Genomic DNA, 21,781 nt, shown 5'->3' with positions numbered 1-21,781 from the left:
TGCTGGGGACAGAGTCTGTGGTGGGTCCATGATTTCGGATTGGATCCCCCTCAGCGTTAATCTGGCCGGGCTGCGATCATAGCTCAGCCGTGCATACGCAAACCTTAAGGTAGTGAGACTGGGTTTGAATGTGTTTGTTTTTCATTTTTCAGACTGCATATCAGGGATCCCACCTGTAACTATTTAGATACCCGTGGGGGCTGAAACCCTTTGAGACCGTGCCCGCCCATCTACTGTAGTAGTGAAAGAGTTTATGCCATGTTATGGTTTCAACTCCTTCTTAGCAATAGGACTCCACCTCACAACTTTAGCATCTTTTGTTGTGCAGGTGGAGTAATGATAATGAATCAACTGAAAGTGAGGACATGTGACCATAATTAACTCCTGCATATCATAATACTGTAACTTTTTTCATATAGCGCTCTTCTCCCAATGGTACTCAAAGCACTTCTCAATTACAATATAGTGCATGGTACACAGCACATAGAAATTTTACAGATCGGTCCCTGCTCAGATGAGCTTACAATCTATGATTTTGGTGCCTGAGGTACAGGGAGATAAAGTGACTTTCCCAAGGTCACAAGGAGCTGACACTGGGATTTGACTCCTTAAAAGTGCTCACTGAGCCACTCCTCCCTTTACTGAAATCAATCAATCTACGTTCTCCTTACAGAGTAACTTCACCGTGCACTCGTTGCAGATGTCATGGAAATTATTTGGGCCCGTGAGAAAGAGGAAGCAGCATTGTTACATAGTGCGCCTCAGTTTGGCTTCACACGAGTCGATATATTAACAGCCCTGTGATACTAATGCTGCTACTTTCACAGCTCTTTCCCCCTCTCTTGGCTAAGTATATTATTAACTTGGGTTACACAGTATGCGTTGCAATGTAGCCTGGTTAGAGAGACATTGTGTTATGCACTAGATGTTAGAATGTAAGTTCTCCTGGGCAGAGGCTGGTTGTGCCTACAATAATCTTCTGTTCAGCTCTGTGTACCTTGATCAGCACTACAAAGAAATACATGCGGGCTATCCAGCAGATCTGCTTTGTCTTCTGGCTCTTTCATACTACAGATTTCAATCTCTTCACGCCGTGAACGACGGAAAGGGATGACTTTTAATATGTTGGTGCTAGATAACGTGACACCTTTAAAACAAGTACATATATATTATAAAAAGAAAATCGGTAAATATTAACATTGTAAAATGATTAGGAAGTCATGTTTCCTAGAATGGGGCGGGGAGATTCATGTTTGTTCTTCTTTACTCAACCCTAATTTTTCTCACCCCTCTTCGCAAAGAACTCTGGCCAGACCACATTTTTTGAATAACTAAATAGTTTGCAGGCTCAACTGCAAGTATTTTGCTTCCTTTTAATGTATAATTTGATTTATTTGATAAACACGACCCAGCTGGAGTTTTCAGAGGATAGGGTTGACTATCGCTGCCGCTACCTTTTAATAATTAAAATAATAATAGAGAGGTGTATTTACATTCCCTCCCTATCTGACCATCGATCAGAAGATAATGACATGACATGGTTGTAAAACTCCCCATGATCCTTGGGTTTACAAACCTTTGCAGAATATACTTTAACTATTTAAAAATACTTACATGTGTCTGCTTTAACGGTATGAATCATTTAGGTTGACCCTATTAAACATATCTCTGTCATTAGTCATGCGTGGATGGCATCTTTAATCCTAATATGCTGTGGGAATTTACACTTCTGTTTTTCATATATCAAGGTGAAATATCTCGAAAGCTTCTAAAAGCCAACTGTGGTAACCACATATAAAGTGAAAAAGGCACAATTGTGATGGAACGGATACATCTAGAATGTGCTTCCTTACACCAGCAAGGAGTAGGGTTGCCAGGTGTCCGGTATTGAACCGGACTGTCCTGTATTTGGATACTCTGTCCAGTAAAAAATGAGAGGTACTGTAATACTGGACGTGTGTGCCCAGTATTTTCCTCCCTGGACATAGTGACCTGACGCACCTTTCACCATTTGAGTCCAGTATTTGTGGAGAAGACACCTGGCAAACCCTAGCAAGGAGTGTATCAAAACACGTGCCAAACATCTGATCAAGTTCACTTTTGCTGGTGATGTGCTATCTAGATCATTGTTTGGAATGTTTTGATATTGGGAGTGCTGTCGCTGGTCATAGTTCAGAGATCAGGGTTCATGGTTTTGCATTTGTTCCATTCTCTTTTCCTATGATAAATGACTAACACTGATTTTTATGCAGAAAGCCTTTTCCCCCAGAAACCCTGAAGTGGCAGATGCCGGTTTTTCAAGTACTTCAGGAAGTATTTTTTTATTTTATTTTTAAGCTAAAATTACTGACTATATGGTGTGCAAGGAATCAGAATTGTAAAAATTTTTTGTCATAATGTTGGAATATTTGGTATTTTCAATAACCAGTTGAATGGGGAAGTACGGTAGAGATTAACATGGTGATTGTTGACTGTCTTTTTGGGGGCACATAGCCAACCGCAGGTTACCAACACATTCCTATATACATGGGTAATCAATGGTAATTCAATGTGGTGTTGCTCACCACCCTGAGGAGAACTTTGAGAAATGCTGGAATAGCACAATTAGAAAGGTCTTCCTTTCCAGTTATAACCCACGTAAATAGCATTGCTTACAGCTGGTTTTACACTTTTAGACTTGTTTTGCATGGAACACATACAGTACTTTATTTAATGCCCTCAAACTTTTTTATTTTTCACCCCATACATTCATTGCATATACTTACTTAAAGCTGCAGTTCAGTCTTTTTTTGTTTGTTTGTTTTTTTAACTTTTTTTACTTCAAAAGTTTCATGTGGGCAATCTCTAATTACCTAAAGAACTGCATAGCTGCCGGTCAATTCGTTCTCCGTCTATTGATCGGCAAAGTTTGGCGACATCTTTAAATATGGGGAATGTAAATGATTGCTATAGGAACAAGCATGCTTGTTAAAATAGAATACAAGAAAATTGGTCTTTCAAAGTTGTTTTTTTTTAAACAGAAAATGCTAAAAGTATTTTTTCTTACTACAGAACTGATTTATTAAAAAAAAAAAACACATGCAGGATATTGCCTGAACTGCAGCTTTAATCTTTTATTTATTTTGCTTCATTGGAATCTGTCCTGTTATACGCTCCTGCTTTTCTTCCAGTAATTCTAAATAAAAATACCACTTGTGTTGCGTTTGCATGTCTCAGACAGGTCTGCAACCCTGTCTTTCCCCATTATCGCTTGGCAAACAGTGCTTCCACTGCAGCCAGGGATTCTGGGTAATGCAATGCCAATGAGCACAGCGTGTCACTCCTTTACTTCTCCTTCATTTTAACATGGACCCCTATATTTCAGTAAATCTGTGACTTCTAGCCCCAAATTCCGGTTATTCTCTTTTTCTGACTGTTCTTTCACATAAGCGTGTCTGTCGTTCTGTTTTCGTGCCCTTCTGTCTTCACATTGTGCAACTCTGCTCAGAGCTGAAGCATTTTAAAGCTGAGCACCAACTACTCACCACTTTATAGGTGCATTTTACGGTACTGTACAGTCCTGCCAGGACCGAAACGTTGGGTTTATAGTGTGCTGTTTTGTCACTGCTAATACATGTCTTTTTGCTACATCTGAGTGTTGCTGCTTTTGTGCCTTCTCTTATGGGAAGACAGGGTTTCTATATATATTATATATCATTTTTTTTTTTTTTAAACAGAAAACATTCTGTTTGCATATGTGTCACACAGGTTCCACGAGCCTGTTCTGTCTGTAAAACATCACACAATATATACAATGTGGGGATTCAGATACGCAAATGAACACACCGTTGGAAATGTATTCACTAAAGTGTGATGGCCATTATTGGTCATTAACAAACATTGACAGTTGACCAGGATAACTGCATTGAATTAAGACCCATAAGCATATAGCATTTCGTTTTTAACTGGATTTTCTTTGCTGATGCAGTTTGCTGTACAGCTAAACCTAGTTTAAGGAAGTACCAAGCCTGCAACCCCATTCAAGGACAGTTCTTTCAACCTTTTGAACTTGCCAGCCTTGAGCTCAGTTCTCTGCATTGTGTCTGCAGCTTCCTCCCAAAGGACAATCTTTCCAGGCCTAAGTGCTGAAAGAGTGACGACATCCGCACAATCTGCATCGCAGCAATAGGTTCTGTCCCTCCAATATTTATTTAAAGTGGTCGAGCATCTTTCATTTAGGTGTATTAAATCCATGGCGGATAAGACAAAGATGTTGTTATTGTTATTTTTATTTGTAAAGTTTAATAAACTAAATGTGTCCCTTAGACCTTTAACAACTGTGCATCATTTATGACATTGTTCAAATATATTTACTTGTTTGAATTATCCATCCTTGCACTTCAGTCTCCTACTGTTGTGAAATATGTAAAGGCCATGTGTAAAACACACAGAATGGACATCGCTGCCATTAACTCCTGTGCTGGCTCTCTGTGCCAGCACATCCTGGAAAATCGCTCAGCAACACCTTTTTATTTTACAGTGGGGCCAGCAAGGCATTGCTTTAATGGTCCACCTGGCAATACGGGGATTGCCATTATAAAATACTCTTGCAAACACATAGTAGAAACATTTAATAATGCACATTTTCAGAGAAAGCAATTTTTATAATGTGTACAGTTCCCAAGTTAGAGGTGTATATATGTATATATTTATATGTATATGTGTGTATACATACAGTTGTGTGAAAAAGAATGTACGCCCTCTTTGAATTCCATGGTTTTACATATCAGGACATAATAACAATCATCTGTTCCTTAGCAGGTCTAAAAATTGGGTAAATACAACCTCAGATGAACAACAACACATGACATATTACACCGTGTCATGATTTAACAAAAATAAAGCCAAAATGGAGAAGCTATGTGTGAAAAACAAAGTACACCCTTACTGCTTCCATAGGAATTAAGATACTACGTAGCAGACATGTGCTGCTAATCAAATGCCCTTGATTAATTGATCATCAGCAAGTGTGACCACCTCTATAAAAGCCGAAGTTTTTGCAGTTTGCTGGTCTGGAGCATTCAGGTGTGTGTTAACACAATGCCAAGGAGGAAAGACATCAGCAATGATCTTAGAGAAGCAATTGTTGCTGCCCATCAATCTGGGAAAGGTTATAAGGCCATTTCCAAACAATTTAACGTCCATCATTCTACAATGGGAAAGATTATTTAAAAGTGGAAAACATTCAAGACAATTGCCAATCTTCAAAGGAGTGGACGTCCAAGCAAATTCACCCCAAGGTCAGACCGTACAATGCTCAGAGAAATTGCAAAAAACCCAAGAGTTACATCTCAGACTCTTCAGGCCTCAGTTAGCATGTTAAAGTTCATGACAGTACAATTAGAAAAAGACTGAACAAGTATGGTGTGTTTGGAAGGGTTGCCAGGATAAAGCCTCTTCTCTCTAAAAAGAACATGGCAGCACGGCTTAGGTTTGCAAAGTTGCATCTGAACAAACCACAAAACTTCTGGAACAATGTCCTATGGACAGACAAGACCAAAGTGGAGATGTTTGGCCATAATGCACAGCGCCACGTTTGGCGAAAACCAAACACAGCATATCAGCACCAACACCTCATACCAACTGTCAAGCACGGTGGTGGAGGGGTGATGATTTGGGCTTGTTTTGCAGCCACAGGACCTGGGAACCTTGCAGTCATTGAGTCGACCATGAACTCCTCTGTATACCAAAGTATTCTAGAGTCAAATGTGAGGCCATCTGTCCGACAGCTAAAGCTTGGCTGAAATTGGGACATGCAACAGGACAATGATCCCAAGCACACCAGCAAATCTACAACAGAATGGCTGAAAAAGAAAAGAATCAAGGTGTTGCAATGGCCCAGTCAAAGTCCAGACCTCAACCTGATTGAAATGCTGTGGCTGGACTTTAAGAGAGCTGTGCATAAACAAATGCCCACAAACCTCAATGAACTGAAGCAACGTTGTAAAGAAGAGTGGGACAAAATTCTTCCACAACGATGTGAGACTGATCACGTCATACAGAAAACGATTGCTTCAAGTTATTGCTGCTAAAGGTGGTTCTACAAGCTATTGAATCATAAGGTATACTTAGTTTTTCACACATGGCTTCTCCATTTTGGCTTTATTTTTGTTAAATAAATCATGACACGGTGTAATATGTCATGTGTTGTTGTTCATCTGAGTCTGTATTTACTTAGTTATAAGACCTACTAAGTAACAGATAACAATCATGTCCTGATATGTAAAACCATGGAATTCAAAGAGGGTGTACTTTTCCCACCACTGTACGTACATACATAGATAGTATGTTTTCCGTAATGCTTTGTTATTTGATACCTTTTGTGCTGTTGCTTTGGCATTTATTCACAGCAGGAAATTGCTAAATAATGTGAAGGAAAGTACATTTCTCACTTCTAGTAAACTTCAGTGTCCCACTAAGAATACTTCTCTAATTCATATCCTGTGATTGATTACCCAAAAAATGTATTCAGTCTAAAAAAATGACCAGCAGCATGTGGCAAGAAAGGGGGGAGGAGATGGGAAGTACTAAATATTTCTTCATTCAGGGTACCAACCAATTGTGAAATGGTTAACTAATCATTTGACTTGTTAATTCCTTTTCTCCTCTGTGATACTCGTCGTGACCTTGTAACAGATTCAGGATGCCAAGAATAAGAATGAACTGAAATATTCATGAGTACATATTTTTTGTGCATGCAAATGTAGACTTTAGGTCATCATTCAGGAAGCAATCCTACTGCTACCTGCTCAGCTCTGCTCAGAGGTTGGCATTCAGGCCCCACTCAACCCAGTTCACAATAGAACCCCCGCCTCTCTTTCCTCATACTAGAATTTGCATCCACTAGGGAACGAGGGCTCCACTCCAGCCCCTCCATCCTCCCCCCTCCCCCCTCCCCAACGGGTCATTTTTTGAGGATATCCCGGCTTCAGCACAGATGGCTTAATCTTTGACTGAGCCTCCGATTGGGATATCCTAGAAACCTGATATCTGTTGGGGGTGGAGGGGGGGGAAGTTTGAGGACTGGCGTTGAGCACCCTTGAACGAGGCGATAGAATAAACTCCTCATTGGAATAGCAGGCCAAGTGGAATTTTACGTGTCGCACTGCCCGGTGTAGCTCTGGCTGTGTTATTCAATTGCAAAAAATAGGACCAGTACTATAGATGAATTCCAAGGCTTTCTAGACCTGGGCGCTTTAGGGGTCGATCAAGAAGCTGTCCCTTCCAAAATGTATTTAGAACAAAGTTTGTATGTTTTAATATGGTGGTCTTCTTTACAGTACAAGAATTCCAGGAGTTTTATTTTCTCTCCTTACGATGAAAGATTGCTATTGTTTTTTCTGTGTTTAACATCGCAGTCAGTGGTGGCCTTTTTAATACCCGCCCCTGGGGACTTGCTTTGTCATGAATCTCAGGAATGGAGAATGACCTAAAGATACATAACACCGGGTAAAATGAGAATAGGGTTAACCACTTCAAAGGTACAAACTATAGGAAAATTTGATGTTCGAGTTGAGTGGCTTGCTGCTTTCATTTGGTAAATGTCCACCTAATTAAGAGCGCATTAAAAATAATTGGCTATGCTGGAGGATATTAAAATAACATCATTTTGAAATGACCTTTGTATCAGTATTTTGCTGTGCAAACTTTGTGGTGCTACAAACATCTATCAGGGGTGTATTGTTATATAAGGCCGCACGTATAGTGCCCGCGACCGGCGACGCGTGACATCACCCGGCGCCGCTAGCGAAAGTTATATTTCGCTTTGCGGCGGCGCGGGCTTCTGGGCATTTGATTTGTTCAGGAAAAATCAAATATTCCCAGCTTCCAAAGTCCGTGACGCTACGTCGCATTGCCGCCGTCGCGCTTACTATAAGCATGCACGCGGCAGCGGCAATGTATTTGTTTTTGGGCGCCGTCGCGGGCACCATAAGCGCGACCAAGAATGAACTGCCATGGGTTTTTTTACGAGAGGAACTGTAAAAATCCAAAATGTCTTAAGGAAGTTAAATTGCTTGTTCTGAGTTACTGGAACAGTTTCAATTCTATGCAAAACATAGCTACAGTTCAGAGGAAGAGAGACTGAATGCTGAGGTTTTGCTGTATTTTTTGGGTGTTTTGACGTCTGCATATACAGTACAGTATTACACAATTTAAAGCTATTTGTGTTGCCAAGTCATTTGGATGCTAACCTAACATGGGTACGTGGACAGACTTTCATGTGTTGTCGATTCTTTTTCAGGAGGTCCGTGAAATCAACGTTCTAATCGTGATACAATATAGTGTAATCGTGTACTACTCCTCTATAGCTTTTATTTTTCTTAATGTACCATTTGAACACGTGTCATAGGCTTTGAGTCGGTCTCTAATACAGGCAGTCCTCGGTTATCCGACACAATGCGTTACTCAAAATGGCGTTGGATAGCGAAACGTTGTAAAGCGAAACACGTTTTCCCATAGGAACACTGTTTAAATGAAAGGTTCCGTTCCTGAAAACATTTTTTTAATGCTAAAATACACAAAATATTTTACTCAAGCAATAAGATAAGCAGCACACACATAAATTATATAGTGCATACTGTATACTGTATTATATATAATATTACATAATATATAATATAATATATTATATAGTATAATATACTATAATATATATATATATATATATATATATATATTATATACACATAAACAACTTTGCAAAGCGTCGTAAGAGCGTTGGGTAAGCCGTTTTGGAGTTGTAAAAATGAACATAGGTATGCATTGCATAGTGTTGGATAAGCCATTCGTTGTAAAACGAGGACTGCTTGTACAAACATAATTGACTATAGAAAACATGGCAAGCATTTTGTTCTAGCCTTAGACATCTAAAATAAAAGTTCAAGCAGATCTCTCTGGGGTGGACCATATTAAAAAGAAAGATGATGGTCACCATAGGGAGTATAAAGGGTTCAGTCAATCGTGGCCTGAAAGCACAGATTAGTGCGGATTAATGACTGACTGGAAGTGTGCACAGTTTATTTTTCCTTGACAAAGTAACATAGTTCTAAGTGCTGATGGCTTAATTGGACTTGTACAGATGTGAAATATTGTAAGTTGATTTTTTTTTTTTTTTAATTCCTTTTGAATGTTCCAAGAAGATTTCTACATAAATTCATTAATGGTTATATAGTGATGGTTGAGAAAGGACCCGGCTGAGCCCGAAACATTGCAGACCTGACCGTGCTTTACCACTAATAAAAGTCTCAAAGGAAAGGGTACAATTTTCTTTTTCATGTTATTGCATTAAATATTGTTGCTGTTGTATGTGTTTCCTAGCTGGCGGTGTGCTTGGACCGCGCACTAGCTGGCGGTGTGCTTGGACCGCGCACTAGCTGGCGGTGTGCTTGGACCGCGCACTAGCTGGCAGTGTGCTTGGACCGCGCACTAGCTGGCGGTGTGCTTGGACCGCGCACTAGCTGGCGGTGTGCTTGGACCGCGCACTAGCTGGCAGTGTGCTTGGACCGCGCACTAGCTGGCGGTGTGCTTGGACCGCGCACTAGCTGGCGGTGTGCTTGGACCGCGCACTAGCTGGCGGTGTGCTTGGACCGCGCACTAGCTGGCGGTGTGCTTGGACCGCGCACTAGCTGGCGGTGTGCTTGGACCGCGCACTAGCTGGCGGTGTGCTTGGACCGCGCACTAGCTGGCGGTGTGCTTGGACCGCGCACTAGCTGGCGGTGTGCTTGGACCGCGCACTAGCTGGCAGTGTGCTTGGACCGCGCACTAGCTGGCAGTGTGCTTGGACCGCGCACTAGCTGGCGGTGTGCTTGGACCGCACACTAGCTGGCGGTGTGCTTGGACCGCGCACTAGCTGGCGGTGTGCTTGGACCGCGCACTAGCTGGCGGTGTGCTTGGACCGCGCACTAGCTGGCGGTGTGCTTGGACCGCGCACTAGCTGGCGGTGTGCTTGGACCGCGCACTAGCTGGCGGTGTGCTTGGACCGCGCACTAGCTGGCGGTGTGCTTGGACCGCGCACTAGCTGGCGGTGTGCTTGGACCGCACACTAGCTGGCGGTGTGCTTGGACCGCACACTAGCTGGCGGTGTGCTTGGACCGCGCACTAGCTGGCGGTGTGCTTGGCCCGCGCACTAGCTGGCGGTGTGCTTGGACCGCACACTAGCTGGCGGTGTGCTTGGACCGCGCACTAGCTGGCAGTGTGCTTGGACCGCACACTAGCTGGCGGTGTGCTTGGACCGCGCACTAGCTGGCGGTGTGCTTGGCCCGCGCACTAGCTGGCGGTGTGCTTGGACCGCACACTAGCTGGCGGTGTGCTTGGACCGCGTACTAGCTGGCGGTGTGCTTGGCCCGCGCACTAGCTGGCGGTGTGCTTGGACCGCACACTAGCTGGCGGTGTGCTTGCACCGCGCACTAGCTGGCGGTGTGCTTGGCCCGCGCACTAGCTGGCGGTGTGCTTGGCCCGCGCACTAGCTGGCGGTGTGCTTGGCCCGCGCACTAGCTGGCGGTGTGCTTGGACCGCGCGCTAGTTTGGGATAGCACACTTTTTTTTGAGACACTTTTTTCTATATTTTGTCTTTCTTTTGATATATTTTTGATTCAATTCTGCTAAGTGTTATTGTACTGTAGCTTCTCCGGAAGCTACTTTATATAGTGCAAGTGATACTTTAGTCACATTGAAACTCACTTATATGGTATAGATGTTCAAACATTATTATACTTCAACATAAAAACAGTCTTTAAATGTATCCTAAATTACTGTACGTTGTGGCCCTTCTACTCTTAATATATTTTCTCAATCTGCCACTTTGGGAAACTGTTTTAAGAGCCCTGGTGTACAGAGCTACTGAAAGTTCAGTTTCATCTACAAATGGCTCTATTAAAGATCTCACAGCCTACACCACGTTTACACACAGCCAAAGAACCTAACCCAGAGACAATGTAAGGAGTTTGATTTATGCATTATTTTCTGGTATATCATTTTTCTCCGGTAACCCACCTTAACATCTCATATATCATTCTCTGTATTTCTGGTTTTTCCAGTGTCACGTTCCATTTGTTTAGCCTATTTTAGTTTTGTGATGGATCATCTGTTTGGTTGAGTGTTTGTGTTCTTTATATTTGGAGTCCAGCATTTTTTTTGTCATATATTCACCACGGACTGCAAGTGTGAAACGCTAAAAATGTAAAATAATGCCTTTATCCTCTTGTTCCAGAGGGGTCTTTAAATGTTTTGCAGGTCCCTCTATCACACATGAGGTTGTGTTTTTTATAAATATAATACAATTTTTTTTTAAAGTATTAATAAAGTATTCAAATAGTCATTACATATTAAATGGGTTGGTATGTGGGTGGTTGATTTTTCTTTCTAATCTTTAATTACGAATAGATACATTATGCTACTTTCATCCGTTGTAACCCAGCAATCGCACTAAGTGCAAATCAATAGCTTCAGGTTATTTTAACATTTGAAAACAGTTTGTACTTGTTGAAAAGTTAATCACATTATACTCAGACTCCACTGAAAGCCAACCATGAAAATACGTTCTGTACATTAATGTATGTTCTTTGTCCTGTGTGTAGATGACCATGTAAAGAACACCAACATATTTTTACAAGCGCAAATACCTTTTTGTTTGTCTGAGACGCAGGCAAAAGTGGTTAGTTTGCAAGCTTTAACAAGGTGCACTCCAAAAGCAGTGACTTCTGTGATGACTTTGTATTGTGAAATTGAATTTTGGTAAGGTCAGCTGCAGCAAGAAACACGTTCCTAAGTATTTTCAAGCCTTATTATTTAAAACGCATACAAAACTAACAATGTCTGGGGGGGGGGGGGGGATGTGCTATGTGGATGTTTGCAGAAATCGGCAAGTACACAAAGCACAACCTGAAACCACATTAAGCATCACAAGAGGACAATGTCTGACTCGGGAGGGACAGATATCTTCATGAAATACAAGGCTTGATTACTTTAGTATGGACGACATTCCTGCAGGAATTCTTTTTTTTATTTTTATTTCCGAATGTACAAAATGCATTTGTCTAGAACAAGAAAATTGCTTTGCTTGGTCAAAGATTTCCTGTCAATATGGAATTATTATTATTATTATTATTATTATTATTATTGTATGTAGCCATTTTGATAAACAAAAGGGATGTGTGTAAACCTGTTTAAAGCAAATGAATGTATAAAAACAATAGAGCAGTTGCTCTAACAGGCCTGTTGTAAACCATTGCAATGTAGATGGAGGAAAGTCCAGTTAATTCCGTGACACAATATATATTATGAATTGCAATAAATATAGATTTCATTGTAGATTATACATTTATTGTAAATGGAACTACATAAAAATATATGTGATTTGTTCCTATTTGACAAGTGTTCGGACGACTCCAATTGTAATATAGTACTTTGGGTGTCTCTGGTGGCCTGCTCTTGAGGCGCCCATCTCCTGCAACCTGTCTGTATATTTCCTCAGTTCTGAGGCAGTCCTCACTCCTCAGTGTTGGGCTAAGGCTAGGGTGAAGAGAAGCCCGCTGACGCTCGAGAGATGTGACATCAGGCGTTGACTGAGCAGGAGCTTTTTCCTATCCAGTTAAAAGTTGCGTGGGTGGGGCGCCATCACGCCTAAAATCAAATTTCTGTGTGTCCCCAAGCAGAGCGCCGGGGCAAGCGCACGTGCACGCAACCGTACTTTGGATGTGTGCACCCATATTCGGCAATCTGATCGCGCCAAGCATGAGCGAGTGCTCGCGCTTGTCTTCACCCTGGCCGCAGCCTTGTGTAGCAACATTGTAACTTCTTTGTTGGCTGCTCAGCCTGTCGCCTAACCACTTTTCCACTGGCTGAGTGGTATGATCCAGCATCCCTGGCTGTTGGTCTCTCCCTGCCCTTTTCCCCACCTTCAGGAACTGTCATGTCCCCCATCTCCTGGTGAAGTTTAATATAATTTACCTTTCCCTGAATTATTGCTACCTAATACGCCCCCCCCCTTTATTTTATGTTGCTGCTATTCTTCAATAAAGCTTACAGAACAAAGGAAGGACTTGGTCTGAATGAAAGGGGAACAAGTTAAGCTACCTGTCTCTACCACTTGCCACAGTGTGCAGGAGTCAGAATAACCCACACATTTTTCCTTTTGTGGATCTGTTCCTTTAATATTTATTTTTACATCTCTAGCGAGATTTGGTTCCTGCAGCTGCTGCCCTGTTATCAAAATAGCTGCGCCAGGAGATATCTCCTGCAGCAGCTTTTTCCCGTTCTTTCTGTTTCAGGAACACTGCAGCTGACAACTTTGTGTATATGAGTTTTCTAGTCTTCTCGCAGCATCACCCACTGCTTCCAACATCGAATGAGCAATTACATGTGTTTCTACATTTTCAAGACTGTTTTTATCAGAATACCCCTTTTATATGTGCAGTCGTATTAGTGATACCTTGTGGAGCTATTGTACTGTATATGCAATAAAATAAAAGCCCTCATACATGTCATTGGTTGTTTGATCATTTAGGATGTGCTCAGTGGTTTGTGCAAAGGCTCAGAATGCCAATAGAACATCTATGTCTCAAACTGGTTCCTTTAGCCGGTTCGTGTCTCGAATATCAAACATTTGTAGCGCAACTCTCTTTCTCAAGGCATGGGCTAAAAAGCACGTTCTGATGGCTCTGGGGGAATGATGAGCGCTTTGGTCAGCCACAGTGGCTGTACAGCAGGGCCCCGGATATACGGCGGGTTCCGTTCCAGGGGCCCGCCGTATAGTGAAAATCGGCGGAAAGCGTATTCGACGATTTTTCAGTTCTGTGCATGCACAGAACGGTGTTTTCGCCGGTATGCGCATGCGCGGCTATGGTCTGCGCGCGCAAACTATGGTAGGCACGCGCAGACACTGGTTTGTGCATGCGCGCCGGGTGCAACCGCCCGTTCTGCGCATGCGTGACTGAGAATCAAAGATGGCGACCCCCTTCTCAGTGCCGCCATATCGGCGAATTGCCGAAAAGCGAAGCGCCGAGAAGCGGGGCCCTGCTGTATGTTAAACTGTTTTCCTGTGGTTGGGAAATTTGCAGGGGAGGGAGGGTGGTCAGACAGCCCACCTTCCCCAGAAAATGTATGTGAACCCTTAACTAGGGGTGGCCAACTCCTGTCCTCAAGAGCTACCAACAGATCAGGTTTTCAAGATATGAAAAAAATTGGGAGGAGCGCACAAACCAAATGGAGCAGGAAGGACCCAGAAACAAAAAATAAATAAAAGGGTACTTTAATGTGTCATGAGACCCATCCAACGCGTTTCGAACGTCACAGTGTTCTTTATCAAGGATAAATATACAGTGTAACACTACCCATTAAATACCCTCTCACTTGCAAGCAATTCGTGCCAAAAACGGCAGCGCAATGACGTCATGACGCAATGCGCGTCATTGCGCATCCGCAGAGCGACACGGCGCCGTCTAAGGGCGGAAGTGTCAATGCAGGCAAGAGGAGGCCAAAACAAGTAAGGGCGAGTACGTACAATGGCTACAATAGGACAAAAAGGATCACAAAACCATAACAGTCGAAGATCATAACTGAAAACCTTCTATATCCCTTAAAAAATAAAGGAAAAGAAAACAACACTATAAAATACATATGAGCCCAAAAAAATATTAAAATGATCATGTTAAAAAATAGAATTAAAAACCAAAGAAACACGAATAGCTGATAATAAGAACCAATGTAACACTATGATAATATTGAGTAAACAATAGAATAACTATTAAGAATATCAAAATAATAATTGAAATGAATAAAGACCATTATATCTAATGTAAAAAACACATGGTTTTGACATTATTATATCACATTGCCCTGGCATTGGAGCGCTTTTGCCATTTTTTCTATCCTGCTGCAATATTTAGGTAGGAGCTGCACATGCTATAAGGTTTTTTTTCTGGAGCTTATCAATACGTTTATTAAGGAAAGGACCCATATATTTTTATTTGTTATTTTTATCTCTCTTTTTGTGACCCGAGTACTTTTTTTTTACACTCTACTGCATCCATTATGGAGGAGTCGGGGGATATTATTGGTGACCTACAAGAAACTTCATCAGCATACACCTTTTAATTGTTGTGATGATACACAGAGGAAAAAACAAGCACTACGTGTATTTGACAATATTGTGGATTTGGATACTACTGACATTTCTGATCTCAAGATCCATTTCCAAAAGTTGGAAAGGTTATTAATTCATAAAAATCGTTTATGGTGGGACATTATAAGTCTGGAGAATTATACTAAGTGTAAAAGAATACCCAGAGGACTATGTGTCAAAAAAGCTCCAACTTTTGGTTTCCAGGACTTGGACTTTGAGAATAAATGGGTAGCAGTCTTAAATGATTGCTCCTTTCGCCTGATGGATTTAATAGTTGCACAGAAAATTAAGGAAAAGGATCAGTTAGATATCCAAATTATAAATTTACAAAATAATGTATATAGTTTTAAAGATTTAAATGGCTTTAAGGAATTTGATTCTATACTCTCCAAAACTGTAAAAGATATTGAATGTGGCATTATGTCTAAGAAACAAAGTAAATACGACAGAGACAGATATGATTATGAAAAAAAGCTGTGTGTGCTGTGCACGCGCATAGTAAGTGAAACTTCTTTGACTTTTGTCACAGAAATTGTGTTTGTGATGTTTTAATTTAAAATCAAAATACAATTTCTTTGACAAAATGCAAATAAATTTGGACTTAGAATGTGCGTGCTCGGCACACATCCCCTGTATTAGCTATTTGCACAAAGCGTGAATTCCTCGTGCGTGTAACTGTGTGTGTGCGTGTGACTGTGTGTGTGTGTGCGTGTGACTGTGTGTGTGTGATGTATGCGCACCCATCCTGCACCTTGCATATGCCCCTGCACCTCGCATCACCCCCCTGCACCTCGCATCACCCCCCTGCACCTCGCATCCCCCTTGCACCTCGCATCCCCCCCTGCACCTCGCATCACCCTCCTGCACCTCGCATCACCCCCCTGCACCTCGCATCACCCCCCTGCACCTCGCATCAACCCCCTGCACCTCACATCATCTCCCTGCACCTCACATCACCCCCCTGCACCTCCCTGCACCTTACATCATCTCCCTGCACCTCACATCACCCCCCTGCACCTCACATCACCCCCTTGACCCCCCTGCACCTCACATCACCTCCCTGCACCTTACATCACCCCCTGCACCTCACATCACCTCCCTGCACCTCACATCACCTCCCTGCACCTCACATCACCTCCCTGCACCTCACATCACCCCCCTCCACCTCACATCACCCCCCTCCACCTCACATCACCCCCCCCACCTCACATCACCCCCCCTGCACCTTCCCCATCACCCCCCCTGCATCTCACATCACCCCATTCACCTCCTCACATCACCCCCCTTCACCTCCTCACATCACCCCCCTTCACCTCACATCACCCCCCCTTCACCTCCTCACATCACCCCCCTTCACCTCCTCACCTGCACCTCCCCTCACCCCCTGCACCTCCGATCACCCCCTGCACCTGCGAGCACGGCGGCAGAGCAGTGTGGTAGGAGGAGGGATGGGCACAGGTTGTGTTGCCCCGCAGTGCCGGGGATCAGGGCAGGGAGGACGGCACATACGGCGAGGAGGCCCATGTGAGTGTGACGGCCCCCCCCCGGGGAAGAACACCATGATGCCGGTGGGGGGGTGTGGGGGGAGGAATAGAGGGGGTAATTGGGGGGAGAGGGGTGGGGGAAGGTTGAGACGCGGCCGCACCGGGCCCGCCGTATGCGTGGGAAGCGGCGCGCTCAAACCCCCCCCGCTTCCCACTTTACCCGAGCAGGAGCCAGGAGTCACTGGCGCCATCGCGCATGCGCGGCACGGCAGTAGGCAGCGGGCGGGGAACGGCGGCCGTTATGAGCGGCGTCGGCTGCTATCCTAAAGGACTTAAGTGTGATCGGATTTCGGACTTATTCATCATCCCCACTACCAAGTTTTTGGGATTTCATTTCCTGTCAGGTTTCTATACCCGAAAGTGCGCCAAGGACTATTTTGTTTTGTTCATTGTTTGTTTATTTACTGTATTTTTGCTGTGGTTCTTGCAGTGTTTGTAAACATATGAAACCTTCTAAGAGGTTTTTTTTCAGAATAGTTTACCGCATCCACATGATGATATGATGGGCAGTCACATCAAAAGATTTTATATTAACAGTTTTATAAATTGTAAAAGCCAGTTTGTGGTATACCTCATAACATGTGGCTGCGTTAAAAGGTACGTGGGGAGAACGGCCAGAGCTCTTAAGGTCAGAATATTAGAGCATCTAAGACTTATAAGATTGCATGATACTAATCGTCCTGTATCCAAACATTTCTCCGAATGTGGTCAGGGAGGTATTGGGAATTTTTCATTCCTGGGCATAGAATTGATTCATAATAGACCTAGAGGAGGTGACTGCATCAATTTACTGAACCGTAGGGAAGCTTATTGGATATTTATTCTTCAAACACGCTTCCCTCTGGGTTTAAACATTGATTGGCTATTGGCCCATTTCTTGTAGATATACATTATTGTTGAACCAAGTTATTTATTAATACTTTTTTTTTTATATATATCTTTATTTATATCATGTTCTGGTTTTTCGTTTCTTTTCCTTGTCATATATTTTTTTACATATATTTTTTTCATTATTTTTCTCATTTTTTCTCTGTTTTTTTCCTGTGTTTTTTACATTAGATATTGTCTTTATTCATTTCAATTATTATTTTGATATTTTTAATAGTTATTCTATTGTTTACTCAATGTTATCATAGTGTTACATTGGTTCTTATCATCAGCAATTCATGTTTCTTTGGTTTTTAATTCTATTTTTTAATTTTTTTGGGGCTCATATGTATTTTATAGTGTTATTTTCTTTGTCTCTTTCTTTTCCTTTATTTTTTAAAGGTTATACAGGCATACCCCGCATTAACATACACAATGGGACCGGGGCATGTACTGTATGTAAAGCAAAAATGTACTTAAAAGTGAAGCACTACCTTTTTCCACTTATCGATGCATGTACTGTACTGCAATCGTCATATACGTGCATAACTGATGTAAATAACGCATTTGTAACAGGCTCTATAGTCTCCCTATTTACGCACAGCTTCGGTACAGGTAGGGAGCCGGTATTGCTGTTCAGGACGTGACGACAGGCACATGCGTGAGCTGCCGTTTGCCTATTGGGCGATATGTACTTACTCGCGAGTGTACTTAAAGTGATTGTCCTTAAAGCGGGGTATGCCTGTAGAAGGTTTTCAGTTATGATCTTCAACTGTTATGGTTTTGTAATCCTTTTTGTCCTATTGTAGCCATTGTACGTACTTGCCCTTACTTGTTTTGGCCTCCTCTTGCCTGCATTGACATTTCCCCCTTAGACGGCGCCGTGTCGCTCTGCGCATGCGCGACAACGCGCATTGCGTCATGACGTCATTGCACTGCCGTTTTTGGTGCGAATTGCTTGCTGTAAGAGGGTATTTAATGGGTGGTGTTACACTGTATATTTATCCTTGATAAAGAACGCTGTGACGTTCGAAACGCGTTGGATGGGTCTCATGACACATTAAAGTACCCTTTTATTTATTTTTTGTTTCTGGGTCCTTCCTGCTCCATTTGGTTTGTGCGCTCCTTCCAATTTTTTTCACTTCTGCTATAATCTATGGAAGCTGCACAGCCTGTCAGCCACACCAAGGATATGTGCGTACTTGCATCAACAGAGGGGAACCTGCCAATGAGACTGATAGTGGGTGGTTTGTACTACCCACCACCTGTCTTCAGGAGGATAGTACCCATTATTCGTTGTTATACTTCACTATAATTACTTGTTATTACTGATTCCTTTGGATGGTGGTTTTGACATTATTATATTACATTGCCCTGGCATTGGAGCGCTTTTGCCAGGTTTTCAAGATATGCCTACTTCAGCACAGATGGCTGTTAGAGCAACCTGTGCTGAAGCAGAGATATTACCAATATCTGGCCTGTTGGTGGCCTTTGATGACTGGCGTTGGCCACCCCTGCTGTAGATAATATACATCAATGTCTATGTGCACTGACTGAGCTGGCTAAAGGCTAGATTCACTAAGAAGCGGTTGTTTGCACTACTACTGTTAATTTCGGTGACCGCAGTACCGCCCAAACTGCGTGCTCAGCTTAAAAAAATAAATTAAATTAAAATAAGAGGTTCTGTGTGAGTTTTGCTTCTACTCTTCTCCGATAATTCTAAAGCATAAATAATGGAACTGTCCATTTAAGATCATGTCTAATATCTACTGAGGTGAAGCTGTTTTGCAGGTTGGCACTTTGAATGTTTATTGCTTTTACCTGGGTAGATGTGCTCGGGTGCACAGCAAAACTTCCTGTTTCAGTGCTGCCAAGTTTATCTACCAAACAAGAAAGGGATTTAAAATATCGTAATTAGAGTATACAAAGACTCTCCAAACGTTTTGCTTTATGAGACCGCCAGATTTATTAATGAAAAATGTAATTCATGGCCATGTGAGAATTGGGTAAGTATTTGGTGTGATTTATAAGTGTTAGAGAAATTCTATTTTTTTTAATTTTTTTAGGTAGACTAAATATGTCCTTTGTAAAACCTGGATTTCTCAGAATGAAAATGAATAAGATTTAATTTAGGCTTTTTTTTTTTTTTTTTTTTTTTTACTGATAATGCAAACTTCGTGGTGATTTTGTGATTTTCTTCATTTTAGTCGAGGGGTCCTGGATATCTTTAATAACATTTCAAAGTTACGGGAAGATTTAGTCGGCAAATCTATGGTCATAGAGGAAAAACACCTCAGCTGCTTAGTAAATTTGGTAAATAGTACATTTCTGGACTATATCATAGCGTAATGGGAAGGTAAAGTGAAATCCAAAATATATAGTAACCATATTGCACTCACATTGTAGCCATTCTTTGAGAATGGATATCTTTAATTTATTAGTTAAAGCAAAACTTCGGTTTGGAATTCTACTTCTGAAGAAAATACTCAATCGCACACATTTCATTCCTTTTTTGCTGTACTCTTGACTGTGTTTAGAGCACACTTTGGCGATGTTATCCTGATGATAAAAGTGTATGCCATATGAGAAGAATGTATATAATTATAGTGAAAGTATTGTACAGAATAACTTGGATAAATGGAAGTACTGTACGTAGCGTTCCTCCCCAAACATTAAGTGCATGTATTGTGACATTCTAAGGCATGTAACAGTAGAAAGCAAGTTGATGTAATGTGGGGAAAAAGTGGTTAAGATTCTGAAAAACTTCCACGTAAACAATGTCGGCGCAAATCTACGCCTCCCAAAATATTGTTTTGTTTAAATCAGTGGTTGTTTGTAATTACGCTCATTTTGTCAAATCTGATCCTAAGTTTGATATCTGTTTTTGTTCTTACAGAAAAAATGGGATGTATAAATACAAAAAGGAAAGATGACCCTCATCACGATGGGATTGATTTAAAGAAGCAACCAGTACGTAATACTGATCGAACTATTTATGTGCAAGATCCAACGTCCAATAAACAGAAGAGGCCAGTAAGTAGATGGCTAAGCTTTAGCTAAGCTTTCAGCTTTTAAGCTGCACTCCCTTTATATAGGATAGACCTTTTATATAGGAGGAGGTAAATGTGAGGCATTCTTGGTGAGTGTTCTGGAATTTTAAGGAAATAATTTTGACACAAAAGCAGTTGGTTACTCGGTACACAGAGGGTCGCGTGACTGCGAGTAGAAGTGATGTGACGTGCTGCTCTGGAGATGAGGATATGTAGAGGGGATGTGTGTAGTATCGCATAACCAGCCAGAAAACAATGTCATGTAAAGAATGTAACTCAATAGGCTTCCCTAAAAAATCGAACCATGTCAGTAGCAATGATTTGGCAGGTTTTATTTTTTATTTGCTAATTTAATTACAAGTTGTATGGGAAGAGTTTTTGCCAATGAATTTTTTTTTCCTTCTCTTAGCCTCACCCTGTTCTTATCAGAGAGCCAATAAAGATAAGGGAGGGGACAGGCGCTCTTCCTGTGCACGCACTTGTTGAATGCCGTGACATCACACACAAAGGACTAGTCCGAGGAAATCAAACCTATTCCAAGTCTCGGCTCACCACGTTTACCAACCAACTTAAATTTTTTTTTTTTTTTTAAATACTTCTAGATGTCCGGCTTGGGTGAAAATGGCATTAATCCCCCTGATCTGGTACCTTAAACATGTCACTGTTATGCTTAATCCCTTATTGAGAGAATCACTATGTTAATTACTGAGAGATGATTATTCATTCATAGAAGTTCTGCTGGAGAAGTGCTTTTTTGTCTAGACGGCAAATAATACAGGAGCACAAACTAAATATGTTGTAGTTGTAGAAGTTTATTAAGGGAACATTTACAAAGAACTTATATCCGCTTCAACTAAACCAGCCCTGCAAGTTTCGGTGAAGAACAGTCCATCTTTTAAAAAAAAAAATATATATTTCTACTTTTTTAGATTTGTAAAGAATTTAGATGAACAATGTCCACGTTGTATCACGGGTGGTTTCAGATAACTTTAGACAGATGGCCATTTTTGAAAACTAAGAGGAAATTGTTCTTATCTGACCTCGCTGCTCTAAGAAAGGAATCCTCTACCAAAGTCTTGTCATATCCCTTGGAGAGGAACCTCTCCTTGAGTGATTCTGATTGCGCCACAAAGTCCAGTTCAGATGAGCAGTTGCGATGC

At 41.8% G+C, this 21,781-nt stretch overlaps 1 protein-coding gene across 1 annotated transcript in view; it reads left to right on the top strand.

Moving 5' to 3' along the window:
• Positions 1-21,781, top strand: part of LYN (LYN proto-oncogene, Src family tyrosine kinase) — a 103,133-nt gene that overhangs the window by 19,389 nt on the left and 61,963 nt on the right. Inside the window, exon 2 of the mRNA XM_075584238.1 lies at positions 20,468-20,604. Coding sequence (XP_075440353.1) covers positions 20,473-20,604 — 132 coding nt within the window. The 5' untranslated portion in view covers positions 20,468-20,472. The remainder of the gene's footprint in view (positions 1-20,467; positions 20,605-21,781) is intronic.

Source organism: Ascaphus truei, chromosome 2 (assembly GCF_040206685.1).
Source record: "Ascaphus truei isolate aAscTru1 chromosome 2, aAscTru1.hap1, whole genome shotgun sequence".
NCBI classification, from domain to species: Eukaryota; Metazoa; Chordata; class Amphibia; order Anura; family Ascaphidae; genus Ascaphus; species Ascaphus truei.
This window is presented reverse-complemented; position numbering and strand designations above follow the sequence as displayed.